The 13,743-nt window shown below is 54.3% G+C and overlaps 1 protein-coding gene and 1 long non-coding RNA gene across 2 annotated transcripts in view; one reads left to right on the forward strand and one right to left on the reverse strand.

Annotated features, from left to right (window-relative positions):
• The window catches only part of LOC147001652 (uncharacterized), a 158,765-nt gene that overhangs the window by 123,954 nt on the left and 21,068 nt on the right, over positions 1 to 13,743 (forward strand). The window lies entirely within an intron of this gene.
• Positions 3,027 to 7,863, reverse strand: Znf503 (zinc finger protein 503). The gene is made up of 2 exons (XM_029468684.2): positions 6,533 to 7,863; positions 3,027 to 5,845 (listed from the first exon to the last, which is right to left on the reverse strand). Exons 1-2 carry the CDS (start codon positions 6,848 to 6,850, stop codon positions 4,217 to 4,219), a joined length of 1,947 nt encoding a protein of 648 aa, XP_029324544.1. The 5' UTR covers positions 6,851 to 7,863; the 3' UTR covers positions 3,027 to 4,216.

Here is a 13,743-nt window from a genome sequence, read left to right on the forward strand (position 1 = left end):
TCACACCATTACTTCAATCTCTGTGTTTGGAAAAGTCTTGATAATAAAAATTAAGATAACTCAGAGGACCTCCCCTGCCCACCCCATACCAGATAAGTCAACTTCTGGTTTCGGGCATTGCCCTATTTTCAAATCTCCTCCTGTAGGGGCAGCCAAGGTGAGAACCCTGCTTATGCAGCTTGAAAGCCTCAAGGTAGAGTCATGCCCAGCCTCAGCTTCCTCATTTGGAAAATGGGGTAAATGACCCCATGGCGGTGTTGTGAAGGTTAAATAGGATGAATGCTAACATGTTGGCTGTAGTCATTAAGAGAAGCAAGGTCACAACTCACAGCAAAGATGCAGGGGTCACTTAGCTTCTCCACCAGAGGGAGGGAAACATGTTGGATAGAATTGAATGGAGAAGGCTTTGTCCTCTAGCCCTACCATTCATGTCCTGGACTTTGCCTTAGTTTCCCCATTGAGGTGAAAGACCTGTAGAGAGACCTCAAGAGGCTTCTGTGAGGGGTCTCTTGGCCTGTGAAACAGGCACCCCAAAGGACTCCTAGTCTCATACTCTATCTAGGCCACCTGCTCCAAGCAGGAGATGTTTGTACACCCAAGAGCATGCAAGACAGGGCGGGAGTGTGTGTGTGTGTGTGTGTGTGTGTGTGTGTGTGTGTGTGGTGGCGGTGGTGGTGTAGGGAGCAGCCCCCTAAACTGGAAGCTACATGGGTAGAAGAAGAGCAAGGAAGTGGTTTGCAAGCAAGGAGATGGCTTGCAGCAAGAAATGACTGAGGGATGACAGGTTGGGGGACCCCTGAAAGCAAGAGAGGTGGAGGCGGCTTGGGGTCCTGGGGTGACCACCCAGCCTGAGGCCTTTGGGCTGGCCTGGGTTCCTGGTATTTTTCCCGGTTCTGTTGGGATCTGCAGTGCCGCCTAGCGGACACGCTCGCGGTTCAGGCTCGGGCCGACGACTGCAGCGCTGGGGCGCTCTCCACAACAGCGGAGTGAGCGGCTAAGAGGCGGAGGAGGGGACTGCTCCAGGATGGCGTGGGGAGGGGCGCATGTCTCTCCTGGGAGGCTCGAGAACTCCGCCCGGACCCGCAACACGTACTGGCACCCTCCATCCTATAACTGCCCCAGAATGACTTGGCTCTATCCCACATGTCGGGAATCTTTCCTGGCCTTAACCCCCCAGCCCCGAGGTGCTGGGATTTTGCTGCTTATGCCTAACTTCTCCCAGAAGAGCGTTTTATTAAAGTTTCTCTTTCTCTTTTTTCTTCCTTTCTCTCTCTCTCTCTCTCTCTCTCTCTCTCTCTCTCTCTCTCTCTCTCTCTTTCTTTCTTTCTTTCTGGTTTTGTTTTGGCTAATATAATGCCAAGATGGAGCTCGAAAGCTCGAACTTCCCAGTTGTCTTTCTGCAGGTCCCAGGCTTAAATTGCAGGGCTGAGGAATGTGTAGGCCTTCCCTATCAGAGCGTTTTCTTTTTCTTTTTCTTTTTTTTTTTTTCTGGTGGGCAGGGCGAAGCGACAAAAGAACCCCTGCCCCAAAGATGCATGGTCGTGGTGGGCGAAGCTTGTGGGTCCCAATGCCAGCGGCCTGTGGCTGGTACTGGTGAGGGGGCTTAGACAGTGGCCTGCCTTTCAGATTCCAAGGCCGGGGTCCTGAGATGTGTGCTTCGATGGCATCATCTACTTCCCAATCTAGTGGTGCTCGGAGTTTGTCCAAGCACCTGGGGTGGTGAGCTGGCCCATGTTCTCAAGAAGCTCAGGCCAGCCTAGTGTCTCTCCTCCGAACCAGAGTGGCAGCAAGGACGCAGTGTTCCTTCTCCCGGCGCCAGCTCTGGGTGCCAGAGTTTCAGGCCGGCAGGCTGCACCCTTCGGGGAAGCAGCAGGGAAGCCAGAGAGTCTTCCCAAAGTCTGCTCCTGCGCCGGTCCGCTGTGCGTGCCACCCGGGGGAAGGTTCCCCTTGCGTTAGGCTGGTGCTAAGGAGCAGGGTGGAAAAAAAAAAATCTAAAAAGCCAAAAAATCTAAAAGTCCTGTGCAAATGGCATCAGGGCCCGGATGGCTGTTCCTCCCAAGGTCCAAAGCGGAGGGTAGACTTGGCGCGTGGCTCAAAGACGACAGAGAGAGCTGGGGCAGAGGGAAGCCAGAGGCTGGGAGAACCCAGAAAGGCCTAACTCCAGGAGGGTGCGCCATGGGGTGCGCGCTCTACGTCCTTAACTCTCTGGTCCCAGGATCTACCGAAGGGTGTCCTGTGCCCAGCGCTCCAACAGCTGAAGAACTCCAGCTCCAGCAAGGGCCTCTCGGTCTCGCTGAGACCCGGCCATCTTCCTACCCTGTTCTTCCGGAGCTTCTGCTGCCGGGTGATGAGGCTCAAGTTGGGAAGAAGGGAGCACGCAGCGGGGATCCACACACGGATCCTGCCGCGCCCTTCGCCCTGAACAGCCCCAAATCGCTTCTGTGAGGTGAAGCAGGGCCGCCAAGACATTGGCGAGTTTTAAACCCGCATTGCTGAGTTTAAAAGGGGATTTTTGGGTTCCTGGCGCCGGAGCGCACTCTTGCAACCCGGACTGGGCAACCGCACCCGCTGCGGAGCGATCTGCACAGGGAAAAGCAGCCTGGGAGAAGGCCTGCCACCCGCTCCAACTCCAGCAGGAAGAAGACAGGCGGCGGGTGGGGTGGGGTGGGCAGGGTGTGAAGGGGGTTGGGATATTTGACTATCTCTAGGTCTAAAAAACTCACTTTGTTCCAGAAGGACAAGAAGGTCCTGCCGGCTCTCTCCAGGTCTCCAGGTCCCATCCCTGCTAGTCTGTCCCGGCTGTCTGCCCCAGGCCCAGGATGCTTGAACTGCGAACAGGGGAACGGCTAGGCAGTCGCGCGTCCCGGGGGGAGGGGGGGGGGCTCTGGCTCAGCCGGGCGAGTCCCAGCCTGCTCTACTCTTTGCACAAAACGAAACTCAAACGCCCCCCCCACCCTTAAAATGGAAATTTAACAAAAGCCAAAGCTTCTATTTTCTCTGCTTTCACTTTTCACACAGCAGCTTCCTAGAGATTTAAATAAAAACGAAATGAGCAATTAGACAAGGCTACTATCTTTCCACATTGGAATTCTTTCTTGAAAAAAAACATTTTCCCCTAAGGCCAATCATTCAGCTGGCCAGCCCTTCTGAAGCTTTCGTCTATTCAAGAAAATCACAACAAAGCAGTAGGAAATTCATAGCCACGATCCTGGGCTAAAGATATTAGGGAAGTCCCGGGAATCCGCAGCGGCTGAAACCGCTTTAATAAAAGGAAAAAATAAAAAGATAATAAGAAGTAAAACCTTTTAATACATCAAATATACGGAATTTTAATCTTTAAAGCGATACATTGTCTATTATTTTAGCACATGACGTAAACCTTGTCCCCTTCTCAGCGGGTGGACTTAAAAATTAAAAATAGTTAAGTGTTCCTTTTAAAGAACAAAATAAGGCAAATGAGGTTTTGGAATAGAATTGTTTTTCCTTTTTTTTTGTTTTCTTCCAGAATACATACAAAAAAATACCCATTCTCTTTCGATGGTATACACCTTAAAAATAATTGCAATTTGAAATCAGAGTTGGCAAATTGTGACCTATTTTGTTTCGTCGTTTTCATTTCTTTTTTGTAACAAACATGCATGTAAATTTGAGTTTCAATCAGACATTAAATAAGAACGCACAATACAATCATAGCAATTTTAAAGTAACATTAAAGAGAAGACCCCTAATTCTGTAGCGGTTTTGTTTTTATTTATACTCTACAAGGGATCGGAGGGTTTGTTTTCCACATATTTACCCTCGAGTTTTAATTTCCCCCCTCCTCCTTTTAACCTACGGAGCTCAAACTAAATAATGCACTTTTGAACCACGGGTCCGCTTGGAGCTAACATAAATAAATACCAATGTTCACCGGCGAAGTCCTCAGATGAACACTTTTTCAATTAGTTTTCCTTCTTTTTCTATAAAAAGTCAAATGATTTTTTTCAACTTTTATAAAGTTTGATTGGGGGAGTAGGGGTGGAGGAGAAGTTTCGCATCCAGGCTCGCTCGATCTCGGTGGTTGGGTGGATAGGTAAGATTTAAACTTTCTTTTCCCTTCCGTAGCCCGGGTCTTCTGCCCCTGCGGGTGTCAGGAACCTCGCTCGGGTCCTGCCCCTCCCTCGCTCCTCCCATCCCCCAGCTCCTTCCTCTTTTTCCAAATTCCTCTGGGCCGCCCTCACTGATACCCCAGTGCGGAGGCAGTGGTCAGTCTCTGTCCGTAGAGGGCATAAGGGGAGTAGTACGGTCCGGTGGCGGCAGGCACCGGCACTGGGGCACCGGGCGTGGGGAGCGGGCTCTTGGAATACGGGTGGTAGCGGCTGCTGAGTCCCAGTGCGTGGTGGGGGCTGCGCAGCGCCAGAGTCCCTGGGCTGCCCGGTGCGCCCGACGTGGGGATGTGCATGTGACAAGCCATGGCTGCTGCGGCGGCGCTGGCGAGAGACGAAGAACTGGGGTAGCCCGACAGCAGTTTGTCTGTCCCTGGGAAGGCCGTATGGGTCCGCAAGTGGCTCAGCAGCTCTTCGGAAGTGGCGAAGCGCTTGTCGCACGGCCCATTAGCAGACACCCAGTTGCAGATGTGGGGGAGCGGGTCGTTAGGGAGCATGAAACCGTAGGGGTAGAGGGGGTGGCCGGCTAGGGAGGGTGGTGTGGCGCCCGCAGCGGCCGCAGCCGTCAGCGAGGAGTGCACGCCGTGCAGTGGGTGCGTGGGGTATACTAGCGGGTATCCCGATTTGAGCGCTGCTGCTGCAGCGGCCGGATCATGAGCGCACGAGGCGCTGGCGGCTGCAGCCCCCGCCAAGTGGCTGGCGCAGTGGTAGCTGAGGCAGTATGGGTCCCGGCACAAACTAGCTGTCATCACTGATGGAGGCGACGCCCCGGCCAGAGGACTCGAACCCGCTGGCTTACTGCAGCCAAGAGAGCCGGCTGCGGCCGCTGCCAGCTGAGCCCCTACCAGGCTGCCAGGCTTAGTGGGGTCGAGCGCCACACCGTGTGGCAGGAACTGGGGCGGGTAGCCAGCGTAGGCCCCAGCCAGGCTGCCTGGGTAGGTCATGCCCGCAGGGGGTAGAGGGAACACTGTCTGGCCCGGTTTGTAGGGAGATACCGGGGCCACCAGACCGGAGCCCAACACGGACGACGAGGTGGGCGCGCTGGGGCCGGAACCCGAGCTTGAGCTGGAAGAGCCGCCACAGTCCGAGCCTAGAGCCTTGCCTCCTGGACCCCCTTCCGAGTGCTGGTTCACGTCCACGTTAATTCCGCCGCCGCAGCTAATCCGGCCGTGCCCCAGCCCGGCGGGTACCCCGTCCGCCGAGGCGCCCCCGGAGCTTTTGCTGCTGCCACCGCCGCCAGCTTCCGGATCTTTCTTGTCGTCCTTGCCCTCTGGGCCGCCCCCGGCGGAGGGCAGCATGCCTCCCGGCGAACAGGCCGAGGCGCTGGAGCTGGGACTGCCTGTCCTGGGCGTAAATGGCTGGCAGGTGGCGCTCGGTACCCGGAATCCTGACTTCTCCGCAGCAACACCCCCGCCGCCGCCCCCGCCGCCGCCGCCTCCGCCGCCGCCTCCCGGCTCCTTCTTATCTGAACCGGGTTTGGAGTAAGGCTTGAAACTCGACTTGTCCTCCACGCCGATGTCGCTCAGCTTCAAGGGGCCCGACTTGGCGTCCTTGTCGCCCCCGGCCCCGTTGCCTGCACCACCCGCGCCGCCGCCGTTGGAGGCGACCGAGGAGAGTTTGGAAGAGGGCGAAGGGTCCGGCTTCCCTATTTGCGAACATGTTTGAGCCAGCAGCGCCAGTGGGCTCTTCTTGGCGTCCAGCTGCGGAGTCAGATGGGGAGGGGTTCACACAGAGAAAGAGAGAAACCCTTTAGAAACCCTGCACTTAGGGTTCTAGTGCCCTTCATAACAGCCCGCGAAAAGCATTTCAACTTCCAGGCGCAATTCTAAGTGGCACCCCACTCCGTATCCTTGGGAAAGATGCCAGAACCCCCTGGCCGCTCTAGGATCCTTCCTGAATTCTTTAGTCACTACTTAGATTTGGGAACAATCTCTCGCAAATGTTTTGGTTTTCATCCCTTTAGATCCAGAATTGTACCCTCTTCCCCAGCACACACTCCTTGATTCTAAAGTGTGAGTGCTAGAGTGGTTGGCGCCTCCGAGGCTGTGTAAATACACCAGCTTCTGAGGAAGGCGACTTTGGAACAGTATACAGGCCCTTGTCCGCCTTGGGGCCGATGGGGGAGGGCCAGGTACATAGGGACTTTAATACAAAAAGGAGACAAGTTTGTGTGGCTTTGCCCTTTAGAATTTGCACCCAATTTCATCTCCTTGCTCTCTTCTGACTAAGGTTGAGGAAGTACTGTCCTTTCCGCCCATCCTGGAGCTGAATCACTTCGACTGCCCCCTACCCCCACCCCGAGCGCCCCAGATCCCAGGGGGAAAGAAACCCCACAGGAAGGCAGCCCTGGTAGGGGTCCCAGCTTGACCCTGAGAGAAGGTCCTTACCTCGATGGGGCTGACGGGCGTGGAAGGCAGGGGCTGCAAATACTCTGGGTGCAAAATGTGGCCAGTCCGTGCCGTCAGCATCTTCAGCACCTTGATGGGCAGGCGGTTAGCCTGGCGCAGGGGGTCAGAGGGGGGCACAGCGTGCACAAAAGGCTTGGTGCTGCCGGCCGGGGAGGAGCCTGGGCCGTGGCCGGAGCAATTTCCAGAAAGCGCGCTGGTCCAGGCAGGGTCCGCGCTGCCACCGCCGCTGCCGCCGCCGCCGCCGCCGCCGCTGTGCTTACTGCTTCTTAGGGCAGAAAGCGAGGGCGCTGTGCTCATGACCCACCCGCGCGCATGGGAGCAGCGGGGGGGAGGGCTCCGAGACGCGCGGGGCGGGCTCGGGGCTGCGCGCTCGCCCGGGGAGCGGGAGCAGCTGGAGGAGGAGCTGGCGCGGCGGACGCGGGAGCCCCGCGCGCTTTCTCGCCGCCGGGAGCCAGAAGCGAATAATCCTGGGTGGCCCGCAGAGGAGCCGTGGCGGGGCTAGAAGAGCAGGACAGACTGCGGGAGTGCCCCCGCGATGCGCGGTGTCTGTCTCGGGCTGCGCCCTGCGCTGCGCTCTCCCGGCCCCGAGCCGGCGCTGCGCTCTGCGATGTGTGTCGCTGCTTGTCCAGCCGGGGCTCTGGCGAGGAAACTCACTTCAAAAGCAGCTGCACCGAGGGGGAGATTAAAGCCTTTGCCGCCTTCCAATCAAATGGGAGCCCGAGGTGATTGGAGGGTCAAGGGGATGTGACGCGTCCCGCGCCGCCGCCGCCGCCGCCGCCAGGACTCTTAGAGCTGGTTTTAATGGGCAGCTCCCTCTTCGCCGCCCCTCGGCTTGTCCCCTCCCTCGATTTCGCTACCCGGACGAGATGGACATTTATTCTACGTTTGTCATCTACCGCCTTCCTTCTTTTTTCTCTTCGTCGTTCTTCGTTTTCCCAACAGGAAAACAAACTGAAACCTTTGGAGGGAGGGAGTGTTAACAGACTTCGGGAGAAGAAACGCAGGCGGTAATGTGGATACCTGCTGAACAGTCAACTCCAGGGATGAGTGGGGGCCTGTACACAAAAAATCTTTTCGGAAATTAAGATTTCGCGTGGCGCGGCCACCCGGGTAAGGAAAGTCGATGCTGCAGAAAGTCTGCCCGCCCGCTTGAATTTCCAGAGGTTCAGCAGCAGAGAAACCAGAAGCTAGAAGGGCAACGGAGGCGGTGGCTGCTCGTCCTCGCGACGAGCGCCGGGCTCTCCGCCCTTCCCGGTCACGTGACACCGGAGGACGCTCAGATTGGGGCTTGAGCGGGGGTCACATGTTTCCCCTGTTTCACACTTCAGTCCCCCCCATTCTTGCTTTCGTCTTGCTACCCTCCCCCCCGCACCCCCCGTTTCTCTGGGCATCTCCACCCCTCCATCAATTGTCAATGTGCCTCGACCGCAATCAATCAGTTATTTGTCAGCTCTTGTCAATCTGCCCGTGATTTATGTCAGCTTTTGTTGCTGATTACAAGGCGGGTGAGACTTGAAGGGAAAAAGAGAGACCCAGAGTGAGACAGAGGAAGGAAGAGACCGAGAAGAAACTGAAGGAGGGGGAAAGAGCAGCAGCCTCCTGGAACCTGTGTGTGTGTGTGTGTGTGTGTGTGTGTGTGTGTGTGTAGAGGGTGTGTAAGAAAAAGAAAGAGGGGAAAGGGGCGTCCACCGTCAGGAAAATGAAATAGTGAGAGTAAAGTGCGCAGGTGCACCCAGGACCCCGAGTCTGGAGCACCGGCCTGGGATGTGCTCACTCCCTCTTAGGGTTGTGGAGACAGACACACCTTCCACCTTTGGGTGCTTCGGTCAATCCGGGTTGCCCAGTTCGGGTCTGCTTAGTACCTAAGAACGACGCTGGAGACGACGTCTAACGCAGAGGTTTCCCGCCTCTCTGGCATAATCCCTCCCGGGCATGTAACTTGAGGATGTCCAGTTGTCGACCTCTGTAGTGTTCCCACCCCAGACTCGGGAACTTCTTTCCAAAGAGCCATGCCATCAAATATAGCCCGAGTTCTGAGGGTTACTTGTAGGATAAACCTCCTTAATTTTGTGGCCCGTGTTCTTAGCGAGAGTTGAATAGCTCAAGAGAAGAGGCCTGACCATGTGCATAGGCAAACAGGTCTCAGGCTCGCTCTCCTCCTCTCCCGGGTCCTTCGCCACTACCCTCCGCTCGCCATCCCGACAATCCTGGGAGCCGGGACATAATCTGGCTGCTGGACGGAATGATGTAGACCATCCAGACAGGACTGACCTATGCGGGGAGAGGAGAGGGAAGGAACGCGAGAGGGAGGGGCGGCTGCCTGTGGAAACCGGTTCTTCCAGGGAAGCGGAGCGGGACTTCGGCGTTCCCCTCGATTTGCGCCGTTGCTCGGGCTGTTTGGAAAGAAGAGGGGAGGCGCTGTGCGTGCTGACTTGTACCTGGATCTGGGTGCACAGTGCGTACGCACTCCTGTGCCGCTGGGCGACTTCCATAACGTCCGCTCCGGGGTTACCCCCAGAAACTCGTAGAAAGTAGAAGGGGATGAGAAGAGGACACACCCCCTTGCTCGGAGGGACTTGGGATACTTTGAATTTCCCCTCCCCCCACTTTTCCGCAGAGCTCTTCTTTTGTTGTCAAGTCCTTTTGATAAATGGTGGGGCTGGGAGAGCTGGGAGCCGGGAGCCGATCTGCGCCCTGCGCAGGGGCGGGGGCCCAGCCTGGAGACCGGGTTCGGACCACCGCGCACCCTGAGCTGAACCGGGTACGCTCAGGGGACTTTCCTTCTGTTTGCCAGCCTATTTCTTTCCTACCATCCCAGTCCCCCTTCCCTTCTGTTTCTGTCCACGCGGATGACGAGAACTTTCTGGGGTGGGGGTGAGTTATATAATTTTCTCGTAAGTATTCTTTCACATACTTTTGATTTTATTCCTTGATTCCTTAGGTTGGCAAAGCTAATGGGATGGTAACTCGATTAATGGTAATTTGGAAAGAAGAGCGGCTGGGGCTGGTGTGTGTGTGTGTGTGTGTGTGTGTGTGTGTGTGTGTGTGTGTAGAGCATTGGCTGTTTGTGATCCTCCTGCGACAATTGAGAAAGGTAAATCTGTGAGACTATGGCAAGAGCACAGGCACCTTTGTGAAGGTGCCTGAATGATCTCTGGAGACAGGAGTCCAGCTTACGTTTTACCAGAATGGCAACCCCGAACTCTGCCGGGCAAGGTCTCTGAAGCTGCTTGTAGCCTGCGGGGTGTTAGTGCCTGCCGGTGTCTCCCACTGTATGGCTCTAAAGGTGTCACCCTCAGCGCCTGTGGTCCTAGCATAGGAAGTTAGGCCTTGGGCCACCTGCCATATTGGCCTCTCTCATAGGCCTGGAGAGTGAGAGCTGATGCTGTGGACAGAACTGAGGAGAGCAGGAGCAAGCGCGGGCCTAGGGTGTCCTCTTCGCTCGGGGGGGGGGGGGGGTCAGTTTCTAGGCTCAGTTTGTCTCTTTTCCTCCAATTCTCAATTTCACATTGCGCTGGGCAGTTCAAGGGAGTTCAAGGGAGGCCACCCCAGCTCTTCAAGACTGGTAGAATCGTGGAATGGCTCTCGTCCCACGTAGATTACACGCGCTCACGGGTGTGCACCGCCGGGCTCGGTGAGCTCCGACCGCCGCGTTAAAACTCAACTCCGAAGGTTGGAGCGCACGGGGGCGCCTGGGGGTCTGCGTTCCCTGGGCTTTGGGGAGGCACCAGCATCTGAGCCTGCGCACCTCTCAAGGGAGGCCAAATCTCTGAAGGCCGAGTAAGCTATGGAAGTTGGGGGGGGGTGTATTGTTATTAATTACTTCAGGCTAGGCCTAATGCTTCCAACCCTCAGAGGTGGTTGGCATGGACGTCCTGCGGATTTTATTTGCACACAATGGACATGATTTGTTTTCTAAAAAATAGGGTGTGGGCATGGCAGATATTTGAGGAGGAGGTGGAGGGAAGAAGGCAGAAGGGAAGAGAGCCGAGGAAAAAAGTTTGAAAATGCCTTGAACTATTCACTGTCGAGATGGCTAATCAGTATTGAGGCCGGAGGGCAGGCGGGCCGCCTTTCACCACCGCTTCCCTTTCATCTCTGGCTCGGCGGAGGCGCTCAATTAAAAGCCTATCAGTTTGTAAGTAAATCAACGCCTATCAGAGTTGTCACATCAAACAAAACGATTATTATTGCAGCCCGCCTCCCCTATTAATCTCCCTCGAAGATAATCCGCCTGACAGGTCAGGCCCGGCAAGTTGGAAAGCCTGGCCCAGAGCGCCCTAAGAGTCCTGGACTGGCGCAGGCCCCCAGGGGTCTCTGCACCCAGGTTCTGTTCCGCTGAGCAATCCTCCCTGGAGGAGTGAGGGAAAGAGCGAGCTGAGGCTGCTGGACCCATTCCCTCCCCACCAAATTACAGTTAGACCCAAGATTCCCAGGGGCCGCTGAGATGATGGTCACGCCCAAGCCTAACAGCTTTTCAAACCAGGGAGACTTAGGGCGGGACAAGACTTGTGGCCCGGCTTAGTCCTGGGACCTCAACATAGTCTGCACTCTTCTGGGTTTGCCTCTTTTTGTTTCCATTATAGTTATTTTATTTTATTTTATTTTATTTATTTTTAACTCTCTGAACCTTTCCTTCTTCATTTCCTCTCTCTTTTCCTTTTTCTGAGTTGTCAGGGAATATTTCTTATTGCCTTACTCTGTCTCCCTTGCCTCCCCGCCTGCTCCATGTATAAATCTCTGCATGGTAGAACAGGACATTCTCAGGGCCCGGGTTCTTTCTTTCTCCACAGGAGTGCATGTGAGTCTCGGGTTTTTTTTTTTTTTTCCTGCAAATAAATAAATATTCCCCCTAGTTTCTTTCCCAAGCTAGGACTTTTAGAGGCTCATAAAGGTTTTGTGTATTTGGGGACAGGGAATTAATTCAGCCAGTGCAGGATAGCTAAATATGTGGGCTGTTGCAAGTCCCCTGTTTGGGATCAGTATCTTGTCCTGGAATTTTACAGTTCCAGCCTTCTTGACCAGGCCAATAGCCTCTGTGGAGCTTCACCAGGCGGGCGTTGCCTCACCACGGGATCTCAGCACTTAGTATGAAGGAGTGCCTAGGATTTCTTAGTAAATACACCTAGGTTATTTCTTCTATGACCTCAAGCTAGAGCCTCAAGGACTGGAAGGGGTTTGGCTTCTAGATCTCTGAATTGTGGCCTTCTTGCTGGTGTCTCTGGCTTCCCATTTTTGTAATGTTGAGTTGAGCACCAACCACCTTTCTATGATATGCTTTGGTCCAAGCTCAGACCCAAGTGGCCACTGCCAGAACCAGATTAAGCTAGGACAGAGAGCTGGCTGAAGTGTCTGAGGGGAAAGGGTGGTTGGAGGGATCCAGGGCCTACTAATTTAAATGCCAGATCTTCTCTAAGACACTGTCTGGGGTTGCCATCCGTAAGAGCTCAAAGGTGCTCTGCAGAACACCCACACTAAGCGTCCCCAGCTGGCAGCTGTTTTGCTGGCATTGAAGGCTGGGACTATCCAACAAGACCTATTTCAGACTGCTTGGTGCCCTGGGCTGCAGGACTAGGGATCCCCACACAAGGCCCCTCAAAGTCCCTCAGTTCGTACTTACTTTCCAGGCTTATAAAAATAATTTATTTCTAAACTCAGAAATACTGTATATTCACATATGTATATATATAAAATATAATGTAATATATATGTGTACACACACACACACACACACACACACATATTGAATGATGCACGGTGGCTCAGTTATCTGCCTACCTGGATTTCTTATGCATTTATTTATGTCACCTCCACTGTACTGCAGATACCTAAAGAGCTATAGACAGAGCTCTATTCAGCTCTGGCTGTAGGAAATATTCACTAGGTGATTATTTAGACGTTAAGTTCTATCTTGGGCCCCAATAACACTCAAGCAAGGGATGTAAAAAATACATCACAAGTAAGGACAAATAAACCAACCCTTGCTTTATAATTTTCCCAATTTAGTTATATGTGCACACATTTAGAATGTAAGAATATGTATTTTTATCCTATAGGCATCAATTTCCAGACTTATGTTATGTGCCCTTGAAGCCAGAAGCAATAAATGGTGTTGGTACTGAGCACTGAGATGTTTGTATAATTTTACCTTCACATGGATAAAGCTTACACATGGCTCTGCAATAAATTCAATCTTGTCATTTTTAGAATCGACAGGATTTCTCTGGCCTTCGTTGGTGTCATATTAAACTGAGTAAGTCCAACCAGCAGGCATCCAACTGAAAATGTCTCCCGGGTGGCATGTACCGGTGAGCCTCGGCTCAGTTGCAGGCGCGAGATGACTCCCCATGCCTAGGAGGCAGTGGTTTCAGCCCTACTGTTCTCTTGGTGCCCAAGGTTTCATGGCCTAGTAGCCCCCACATCTGCTCAAGCGTTAGAAACCTACAGGGTTTCTTGAGTCCGCCCCCAGCGAAAACTGAAAGCAAATTCCACAGCAGAGTCTGAACTTTGCTTCAAGCAAGTTTTCTCCAGAGAATCAGAGGCGGCTTTGGGAGGACAAAGTTAGTATGAGCACACGAGGGAGAGGACCTGGTGGCCTAGCTTGGCCATAGGCAAATTGAAGGCACCCTTTTCCTTATTTCTGTTACTCCTTAGTGCCCACCTCCGGTCTGCTGCCGACGCCCAGCATGGGTGACTACAGTTCGCACCGGGTGGTAAAGGAGAAGTAGCTTTGTACAGAGCCTTGCCCAGAATACTCCGCCTGATCCAGCTTGAGAAAATTTGAGTCCAGATCACCTTCTGTGGGGAAGAGTGGTTAAAAGTCTATCTGAGCAGTCCCTGGCCTAGCTCTCTGCCCTAACTTCCAGCTAGAGTGTAAGTTACCTGGGGCCACCTGCGCAGCAAACTTCCAGCTCTGAGCCGGACTTCTGAAGAGGGCACTCACAGGGCCGTTTCGGCCTCAGCCCCGGAGGAAAACTTGCTTCGGGAGGATGAATGTGTGGATCCCACGCACACGTGGTTGCCCAGACCCTTCTAGATCCCCTAACTCGAGGCGCTTCCCTTGGAGATTCGTGGATTTGGGGTCCCAGCAAAGGTGCAAACCGAGCGCTTGGACTCAGGCGGGGGGCGGCTGCCAGTCTCTCCGCCCGGCCTGTCCCCAGGCTGGCCGTAGTGGGTGAGTGATGAGGGCA

Source organism: Mus caroli, unplaced genomic scaffold, assembly GCF_978045245.1.
Source record: "Mus caroli unplaced genomic scaffold, Mus_caroli_1 scaffold_12, whole genome shotgun sequence".
NCBI classification, from domain to species: Eukaryota; Metazoa; Chordata; class Mammalia; order Rodentia; family Muridae; genus Mus; species Mus caroli.